This window comes from Balaenoptera physalus, assembly GCF_965194825.1.
Source record: "Balaenoptera physalus genome assembly, chromosome: 10".
NCBI classification, from domain to species: Eukaryota; Metazoa; Chordata; class Mammalia; order Artiodactyla; family Balaenopteridae; genus Balaenoptera; species Balaenoptera physalus.
The window spans coordinates 108,776,609-108,786,538 of NC_138889.1; the positions used below are offsets into that span (position 1 = coordinate 108,776,609).

The 9,930-nt window shown below is 63.1% G+C and overlaps 1 protein-coding gene across 1 annotated transcript; it reads left to right on the forward strand.

Annotated features, from left to right (window-relative positions):
- Window positions 1-781: 781 nt before the first annotated feature.
- On the forward strand, window positions 782-9,878 carry CARNS1 (carnosine synthase 1). The gene is made up of 10 exons (XM_082409738.1): window positions 782-1,312; window positions 1,763-1,802; window positions 3,143-3,416; window positions 4,219-4,308; window positions 4,557-5,044; window positions 5,277-5,451; window positions 5,537-5,622; window positions 6,355-6,586; window positions 6,680-6,960; window positions 7,636-9,878. Exons 2-10 carry the CDS (start codon window positions 1,800-1,802, stop codon window positions 8,860-8,862), a joined length of 2,856 nt encoding a protein of 951 aa, XP_082265864.1. The 5' UTR covers window positions 782-1,312; window positions 1,763-1,799; the 3' UTR covers window positions 8,863-9,878.
- The last annotated feature ends 52 nt before the right edge of the window (window positions 9,879-9,930 follow it).

Below are 9,930 nucleotides of genomic sequence, written 5' to 3' on the forward strand. Positions count from 1 at the left end.
GAGAGGGTCTGAGTTTGCGGGGGTGAGGTGGGAGAATTGCAACAATAGCCTACGTGTGCTGGGCTCAGGATGCTGTGATAATCTTCACCGCAGTCCTATGAGATGGTAACTAGACCCAGTTAAGTCAGGAGTAGAGGGAGGTTCAGACCAGGAAGGGGAGGTGCCCAGGCCCCACAGCTGGATCTAGGATCGGAATCCACCTAGTGGGACAACACCTGTGAGGGTATGAGTCTCTGGGTGTGTTTCGGGGGTGCATGTGTGGCTGTGATCCAGGTCTCTTGAGGTGTGCTTTTGTGGGTGTTTGGATGGGTGCACCTGGGGGTAAGGATGTGAGTTTTGGGGAGATTGTGGGTATAACTGTGGATGTCCAGCTGACCTGGGTGTTGATGGGCAGGGCAGATCGTGTAGACAAGCCCCTTCCTTTGCTGTGCTCAGACCCACTGGAGCTCTCAGCCTGGCCACCCTCTTCCCTCTTGGCCCCCAGCAGGGCAGAGGGTGTCCCAGGGAACTGGGACCGCCCTTGTGGGGGGCGTCTTACCTAGTGGCCACTACGCTGTAGGGGCTGGGAGAGCTGAGGAGGGGACCCCGCAGATGTACAGGGACCCCTGTTCAAGAAGGCCTTTCTGGGACTGCTTGCTGCCATACGGCACAGTGCTCCTTGGCAGACAGCTGCGGCCCAGGGTGCTGGGGAGCTCAGGACTCCATCCAAGGTCAGGGCTCCGGACTGTGTGCTCCAGCCACTCTCCTGGCCACCCCACCCCTGAGGGCAAGCCCTGGTAACAGTCTCTGCCGGCTCCAGCTTTCCCCTCCCCCTATATCCTCTTTCCATCTCTCTTCCATTATGGGTCTCTCTCTCTCTCTCTCTTTATTTATCCCCCTCTGTCCTCTGTCTTTTCTTTACCGCGGCCCCTAAGTCTGTGACCCTCTCTGACGATCGCTATCCGTTAGAACCTGGCCCTCTGTTCGACTTACTGTGTCTCCGAAGGTCTCCTGTCTGTCCCTCTGCCTGTCCCTCTGTCTCTCCCTGGCCCCCCGGGCGCCTTGCCTCTGGCAGGGTCGGGCCCGCCCACCCCCAGGACCCCAGGTTCAGGATGGGTGGCGGAGGTTTTGCCGGGTCCCCCGGCTGGAGGACGGTGGGGCCGGGCCACTTCGCCCCGCGCCTCCCCCCGCCTGGCACTGGGCATGCCCCGGGCGCTTCTATATAAAGCGGCGCCGCCTCGGCCGGGCGCTGTGCCGCCGCCGCCGAGTCCCGCCGGGTCCGCGCCTCCCGCCGAGCCCGGCAGAGCCCCGCCGAGCCGCTGCCAACCGCCAGGTACCCCGGCTGCTGCCCGCGCCCCGGGGAGAGCCAGGGAGGGGGCTGCGGGGCAGGGGCCGCGGGGACGGGACCTTGAGCGCCCGCGCCCCCCAGCGGGACCCGCGACACCGCCTGCACACCCCTCCCAGACGCGCGCACACACGCGCGGGGACCCGGCGCGCCCCCCGCTGGAAGGGCTGAGCGCCAGGACCCCCGGCCCTGCCCCGCATAGCTTGGGATGTGTGAGCTCGGGGTGCGGGCCCCATGGGGTCCGGGCGTCAGAAATCCCTCTGCTTCCTTGGGGTGGGGGTGGGGGTGGGGGTGGGGGTGGGGCAGCCTTGGACACCTCCTGGCTGGGACAGGAGAGCGGCGCAGTCGCGGCCACTTCTCTGCCCCAGAGTCTTAGGGGCTGGGCTCTGCGGAAGAGATCCGGCTGCCCTGACTCCCTCCTCTGTCTCTCTCTGTCAGTCTCTTCCATCCGTCTCTCATCCTCTCCACCTGTGAGATGGTGAGTCTCCCCTGGTCCCTCCCCACCAAAGCCCAAGCCCCTAATCAGAGGGAGGGCCCGGAGGGCAGCATCGGGCACGTAAAAGCCTAGCCCTGGGGCTGCCTGTGCAGACAGACCCGTGACCAGCTGCGCACACACCCCTTGACCGCCCACTCTGTGTGCCATGGGACAAGCAGCTGCTGTGTGCCAGGCACTGCCTCTCTCCCCCATCAGCTCTGGGAGGCGGGCACTCTTGGTCCCCTTTGGCATTCATTCATCCTGCAACTTATTATTACCATGCGCCCTGCCCCATTCTAAGTTTGGGAACATAGCAGTGAACCCATTCTGGGCTCTCAGGGGACTCAGCTCCTAAGAAAGGGCACCAAGCCTCAGAATTTGGCACCGGCGAACCGGGATTCCAGGCCAGGTCTGAGGCCCAGACCTCTGCCCTCCCGGCTGCCTGCAGTATGCCGTCTCGCAATGACCACGGTGATTCTCTAGGTCCAAGCCTCATCAGCACCCCGGCGGGGCGGGGTGGGGGGGAGTGACAGGGCAGGCACCAGGCACCCACAGGTCCCAAAGAAACCTCACGATTTGTCCAAGGAGGCCCAGCCTGTCCCCCGGAGGACAGGCCCACCTGTGTCTGCACGTGTGTTCACAGTGAGCCTCTGAGCAGCCTCATTTGGGAGTCAGCCAGCCTCAGAGAGGGGCAGGGTGTAAGATTTCATCTAAAGTGAGCATTCCCATGACTCAGAACATCTGAAAAGAAGGGCACCAGCTTTTTCCTTACTAATGCCTGGCCCGGGACTGGGCGTATGGTAGATTCTCCAGCCTACTTGGAGATGACCGTGGACCAGATTCACCCACATATTTAGGTCTCAGCAGAACTCCACGATGGTACATGGGTCACTGAGGCCAGGGAGAAGAGAGCAGCCCAAGAGTGATTGCTTGGTTCATTCGTTCACTTATCCTTCAGTCATCAAATCTTGAGCAGCTACAGCGTGCCAGGGCTGTTTTAGGTCCCAGGGCTGCCTCGATAAACAAAACCGGCAAAAAACCTCTGCCCCTCTGAACCAAGCTGGGGCAGACCTGGACGTGGGGTGAAGGGGCAGTGGTCCAGCCAGCAGTGCATTGCTTTCTGCCTCCACCCGCTGGGGCACTGCACATACAGTTTACAAAGCACTCCCGCTTACATGTTCCTGGTGACAGGCCTTCATCCCCCAACCCAACCCAACCCATCCTCTTTTGTTCCTAGGACAGTGTCTGCCCAAGGTTAGGAGAGTGGGGGGCTTATACCCTTGGGTGACTTAATATGCCCCTTGCCCACCCTGCCCAAGACCCACCACTTCTGCCTCCCTCAGCTGTCCCTGGATCCGCTGGGTCCCGAGTGTGACTCCCCGCTGGGCTCCAAGGACCTGGAAGAAGAGGAGGGCCCATGGGGCGGGGGCTCTGGCCTGCCACCCCCAGGCTGCTTCCATGGTTCCTGGCGCCATGACGTGGCCCTGGACTGCAAGGGCTCCCCCGAGGGGGCGGAGGCCCGGGCCTGGACTGTCTACTACTACAGTCTCCTGCAGAGCTGTCTGCAGCAAGCTGGCCTTCCAGAGACCCAGGACCGCACCCAGGTGCCCCGCACAGGTGCCCGAGGGCTCCACGGAGGAGGGGGGACCCCTGGGGGGAGGGGGCACCCCTAGAGGAGGGAGGCACCCTCAGCCCAGCCTGCTTCCCATCTCTGTCAAGGTCGGCCCCTTCCCCTAGGCTCTGGCTTGGTCTGAAGCCAGGGAGACAAGGCCAGTCAACCTCCGGAAGGCAGGCATTTCAAAGGGCATCTGGCACCAGTAAAGTCAGAGATCAAGGCTTCCCTCCCACCCCCAGAAAATCCAGCCCTGGGATTTGCAATCCAAGTTCTGTGGACCCAAAGCTTCTACAGAAGTGTCTTGGGAGCTGCTGTGGAGGCAGCTAGCAGCTGGGACCCAGGACTCCTCCTCTGCTTTATCTGTTTCATGTATCAGGCAGCCACAAAAGATTTTGTGTGGACAGAGGGCTTACAGCTAGAGTGCGTGAACATCACAGACTGGGCCCCATTGTACAGACTGGGAAACTGAGGTGCAGAGACTCCTCCCCTCACCGCACAGGGACCAAGGGTCACACAGAAAGTCAGTGGCAGAGCTCAGGCTAGAACACACGTCTCCAGTCACCCAGCCTCCAGTGCCTTCTGGGCCAGCTGCAGAGGGAAGGGAGCTAGCCTCAGAGGGCAAGGTGGGCAGGCAGCTTCCCCTTCGCTCTCCAGCTTCCTCTGTCCCCTTTACTTTTCTCGTCCGATACCCGGGGAGGACCTGGGGGTCCAAGGGTGAGGGCAGGGCTATGGGGGTGGGGAAAGGTGGGCGGAAAGAGAGCAAGGGGAGCCCCTGGTGAGCTTGGCAATGTTCTCCTCCTCAAGGCTGCCCTGGAGCGGAGGTGACCTTGTGCATTCTGGGATCCCCCAGCACCTTTCTGTCTCTGCTGCTGGAGGGCGGGGTCCAGAGCCCGGGTGAGTGTGTGCCCAAGTTCCCCCACCCCCTCCTACAGAAAGGGCAGCCCTGCCCTGGCCCAGCCACATCCCAAAATACCCGCCAACCCTGGCAACTGCCTGCATTCCACCGGGCCAGCTGCCCTACTCCGAGTGGGGGTGGGTTCTGGGAGCAGCTGTCCCGACTACCCAGGGGCCCAGGCTGGAGGTGGAGGGCATGGGGGCATTAAGTCTTCCCTGGCCAGCAACCCTCCTCCCTCTGCCCACAGGAAACATGCTCCTTTGCCTGTCCCCTGCTTGGCTGACAAAGGTGCCAGCACCAGGGCAGCCGGGCGAGGCAGCCCTGCTGGTCTCCAAGGCCGTGAGCTTCCACCCGGGGGGCCTGACATTCCTGGATGATTTTGTCCCCCCTCGCCGCGCCACCTACTTCCTGGCGGGCCTGGGGCTGGGGCCTGGCTGGGGTCGAGAGGCAGCTGAGCTCGCTCGCGACCTGACCTGCCCCACAGGAGCCTCAGGCGAGCTGGCCCGGCTGCTGGAGGACCGGCTGCTGACGAGGCGACTGCTAGCTCAGCAGGGTGACGTGGTTGTACCAGCTACCTTGGCTTTCACCTACAAGCCGCCGGCACTGCTGCGGGGAGGGGATGCCAGCCTGGGACTACGGCTGGTGGAGCTGAATGGCAAAGAGGACCAGGAGACACTGGTGAAGGAGGAAGTAGGGGCTTTTCTGCACTCCGAGGCCCTGGGTGATGCCCTGCAGGTAACGGGCTCCTGCCCCCGAGGATGTGCAGAGGCCAGCAGGAGGGGACCCGTGGAGGGTTACCGTGTCCTGCTGGGAAGCGGTCCCCAACTTTGAGCCCTACCACTGCCCCATCTCTGTGGTAATCCCCTGCCTTCTTACCTCAGTTTACTCATTAGCTCCTGTGGTATGAGCGTCCCACCCTGCAGGTCCGTGGGGTGGTAAGGAGGCCCCCTTCCCCTGCCTGTTGCAGGTAGCCGTGAAGCTCAGCGGCTGGCGCTGGAGGGGGCGGCAGGCAATGCGTCTGTACCCCCGAGCTGAGCTGGGCCCAGTGGTGGACACAGTGCTGGCACTGCTGGAGAAACTGGAGGAGGAGGAGAGTGTCCTGGTGGAGGCTGTATGCCCACCTGCCCGGCTGCCCTTCCCAGGTGAGAGCCACCTGTGCCAGCCAGAGGTGGAGCCTGGCTTGGCCTCCTGGCCGCTCTGTGCTCAGGCCTCACCGTCTTCCCCCAGGCAGTCCCCCGCCTGGCCCTGAGCTGGCTCTGCGTATCTGTGCTGTGGTCTGTCGGACACAGGGTGACAGGCCCCTGCTGAGCAAGGTGAGCATGGCTCAGGTTCAGGTCATGCCCCTGCTGCCACACCCCAGCCCAGTTCCACTGAGCTGATGAGGACCCCTGGGCAGAGAGAGGACAAAAATCTTGCGGGGCGGGGGCGGGGGTGGGGGCGGAGGATTTTGGTTGCCTCTGGGAGGACTCCTGGGTCTGACACTTTCCCTCCTCTCCAACCCTTCCTGTGCTCCTCCCACATCCGGAGCCCTACCTGGTATCCTATTCTGGGTACCAGGGTCCCAGGGCTGAAACCTCTTCCCAGGGAGCTCTTCCCCACAGAAGAGGCTGACCCAGGGTCCCTGACAAACCTCCAGGGCCTGGAGCCCTTTAGGAGGGAGGCTTAGGGACCCTCCTAGGTACACAGCTCTGGGCCAAGCTGAGAGGGAGAGACTCAACCTTGCCCTCAGGGAGCTCTAGGGCTAAGCCCACCAGGGTGGAACAGGCCCCCAGGGCTGTAGTGAGTAGGAGCAAGCATGCTTAGAGCCCTTAGGCAGCAGAGACCCCAGCTGGGCCTGGAAGCCTGGGTAGAGTCCCCCCAGGGGGACCAGACGAGCAGTGGCAGGGAAGGTGGTTTGTGCAGTGTAAGTCACATTGGAGAACAGGACTTGAATGTCCAGTGAGGGGTGTGGCCTGGATCGTGGCATAGGGGAAGGTGTGCTGGGGCCGGGGATAGTCCCGGGCGGACTCCTCCTGGACCGGCCCCCTGAGCCTCACCTTGCCCAGGTGGTGTGCAGCGTGGGCCGTGGGGACCGGCCTCTGCGGCACCAGAGCTCCTTGCCACGGACGCTGGAGGCGGCGCTGGCCCAGTGCGGCCTGGGTGAGGCCTCGCAGGTGGCAGTCGTGCGGCAGCGCGTCAAGGCGGCGGCCGAGGCCGCGCTAGCCGCCGTGCTGACCCTGGAGGCCGGCCTGAGCGCTGAGCAGCGCGGCGGGCGCCAGGTCCGCACTGACTTCCTCGGTGAGTGCGGGCCGCCCGGGACGGGGACGGGAGGAGGGGGGCCCGAGGCCCGAAGGCGGCCCGCACTCAGCCCGCGCCCCCTGCCCGGCCCAGGGGTGGACTTCGCCCTGTCAGTGGCCGGCCGCGCGCTGACCCCCGTGGCCCTGGAGCTGAACGGAGGCCTGTGTCTGGAGGCGTGCGGCGCGCTCGAAGGGCTGTGGGCCGCGCCGCGCCCGGGGCTGGCGGCCGAGGAGGCGGCGGCCGCGCCGCTGGTGGAGACGATGCTGCGGCGCTCGGCCCGCTACCTCATGGAGGGGAAGCAGCTGCTGGTGCTCGGCGCGGGCCGCTTCAGCAAGAAATTCGTGTGGGAGGCGGCGCGCGACTACGGGCTCAAGGTGGGCGGGGTGGGGCGGGGCGGGGCTCAAAGTTCCGGCCTGAGTGGTGGAGGCAGGGCCCGGGGCGGGGTTGGCCTTGGGGCGGGGCCTGCGCGGGGCGATCTAGCCGGGGGCCTGGAGCCCAAACGTAGGGGTTTCCCGTCCAGGTTAGGAGTCTCACCTTTTTCCCGCCCCTAGCTGAATTTTGTCCCTGCTAGGAGTAAAAGGCCACTCGGGACACCAGACCAGCAGTCCCAAGCCCTAACCCTGGTGGTTTCCCTACGAACCCTGGTGGTTTCCCTACGAACCCTGGTGGTTTCCTTACGAACCCTGGTGGTTCCCTACAAACCCTGGCCAGACTGAGCCTGACAGTGGGAAAGAGTCCACCAGCCCTCTCTGCCACCCCTCCCATCTAGATGACACACCCCCTCCTGCAGCCATCTTTCCTCTGGCTAAACCTTACTCAGCTCCCAGCTTAAGCACTGCCTCCTCTAGGTTGCCTTCCCTACCCTCTTGGCTGGATTAGGTGTCCCACCTCTGTACCTTCTACTCAATCATCAACAAATATGTTTTGAGCGCGTAGCACTGGTGAAGCTGTCTCCCCCGAGGGCCAGGGCCATGTTCTAGGCCCCATCCTATTGCCCAGCGCCCAGCACAAGCTGATCTCGGTGTGTTGCCGCCCTGTGGTTTCTGCAGCTGCACCTGGTGGAGTCGGACCCCAACCACTTTGCGTCCCAGCTGGTGCAGACCTTCATCCACTTCGATATAACAGAGCATCAGAGGGATGAGGAGAACGCACGGGTGCTGGCGGAGCTGGTGCGGGCACGCGGCCTGCAGCTAGACGGCTGCTTTTCCTACTGGGATGACTGCCTGGTGCTCACGGCCTTGCTCTGCCAGGAGCTGGGTCTGCCCTGCAACCCGCCAGCCGCCATGCACCTGGCTAAGCAGAAGAGCCACACCCAGCTGCACTTGTTGTGCCGCCATGGCCCACCCTGGCCCGCACCCTCCCTCTATGCTGTGCCCTGCTGCCCACTGGAGAGCGAGGCCGACGTGGACAGTGCTGTCCGCCAGGTGCCCCTGCCAGGTGTCATGAAGCTGGAGTTTGGGGCGGGTGCAGTGGGTGTACGGCTGGTGGAGGACGCGTCGCAGTGCCATGAGCACTTTTCCCGGATCGCCCGAGACCTGCAGGGCGAGGCCGACTACCCAGGCATCGGGCTGGGCTGGGGCAATGCCATGCTGCTGATGGAGTTCATCGAGGGCACCGAACACGATGTGGATCTGGTGTTGTTTGGGGGGAGACTGCTGGCTGCCTTCGTCTCCGACAATGGCCCCACACGGCTGCCTGGCTTCACTGAGACGGCGGCCTGCATGCCCACTGGGCTGGCACCGGAGCAGGAGGCACAGCTGGTGCAGGCAGCCTTCCGCTGTTGCCTGGGCTGCGGGCTGCTGGATGGGGTCTTCAACGTGGAGCTCAAGCTGACTAGGGCTGGGCCGCGGCTCATCGAGATCAACCCCCGCATGGGTGGCTTCTACCTGCGAGACTGGATCCAGGAGCTTTACGGTGTGGACCTGCTGCTCGCTGCTACTATGGTGGCCTGCGGCCTGCGGCCTGCCTTGCCTGCCCACCCACGCGCCCGTGGCCACCTGGTGGGTGTCATGTGCCTGGTGTCCCAGCACCTGCAGGCGCTGAGTTCCACCGCCAGCCGCGAGACCCTGCAGGCTCTTCACGACCAGGGCCTGCTGCGTCTCAATCTGCTGGAGGAGGCCCTGGTGCCTGGAGAATACGAGGAGCCCTACTGCAGTGTGGCCTGTGCTGGGTCCAGCCCGGCCGAGGCCCGTCTCCGCCTGTTGGGCCTCTGCCAGGGCCTGGGCATCGACGGGCCCCACTACCCCGTTGCCTACTTCTTGTCCCATTTCAAATAGTGCTGGGGCCAGAGGGCAGGGGCAAAGTGCTGGAAGGGACGCGGTGGTGCTCTCTGCTCCCTGGTGCTCTCCCTGCTTCTCTTCCCATGGCCCTGCCCCAACCGTTGAAGAGGTCTGGTCCCCTCCAAGGCCCCAGGTCTGTTCCAGAGCGGCAGGGCTATTTTGACACCACGGGCTCCTGGACTTGAGGGGCCACAAAAGAAGTAGCTGGTGGGCTGCTTGCCCTCCCAAAGGCCCCAGTCCAGCCCATAGCTTCCCAGGACTCTAGTCATGGAGAAGCAACAACAGCTGCACACACACACACACACATCCACACACACCCCGCCCCCAGGTTAGTGCGAGTGGGCCCAAACCCAGCCCATCCTTCCCACCCCTCCAGGTCTGTCTCTTCCTGCTGCCTACAGGAGAGAACCTAGCCTCTGGCTTTGGACAAATCCCAAGAAAACCTGAGACTAAACCCCTCGTCCTCCTACTCTCACCCCCTCATTTAACAAATTCTAGATAGTTCTGGAGCCTGCTGACAATGTTTGGCAGTGCCCCACCTGCCTCATTTGGCCTGAGCAGTAGAAGCAGGTGATCTGGGGTCAGCAGTAACCATCTCCCCTCCAGGCAGACACTATTGCCCCATTCTACAGAAAAGGAAACAGGCTCAGAGAGGAAAAGCCACTGCCTGATGTCATACCACAGTGGATGAAGAGTCGAGGGACAAGACGCAAGGTCCAGGTTTCTGCTTTTACTAAGTTGTACCTGCCCACTCAGCTTCCAGGCCCCACTCACCTCCTATATGTGGCCCTGAGACGTGTGAACACCCCTCCCGTGCACTATGCACCTTATCCAGCAAGCTTTGGTGCTTTGGCCTCAGGCACACCTAACTAGCATTGGCAGAGGAGACTCTACACTCCCTTCCTCATTCAGGGGAGGCTGCTTTAAGAACTCTGCCTCTGTGCTACACAGAAGCTGTGGACAGCTCCATAAGCGTCCCTCTCCAAATAAAGGCTTATGGGCTAGTGAAACGTCCAGAGTCTGGGATAGGTTCTTGCGACTTGGCCAACACTTCTCAAGCTCAGG

Excerpts from the sequence above, each read along its gene's own strand:
- CARNS1 (XM_082409738.1), top strand. Across the intron at positions 5,045-5,276 it reads CCCTGGGTGATGCCCTGCAG|GTAGCCGTGAAGCTCAGCGG; the intron begins GTAACGGGCTCC and ends TGCCTGTTGCAG. Across the intron at positions 6,961-7,635 it reads CGCGCGACTACGGGCTCAAG|CTGCACCTGGTGGAGTCGGA; the intron begins GTGGGCGGGGTG and ends TGGTTTCTGCAG.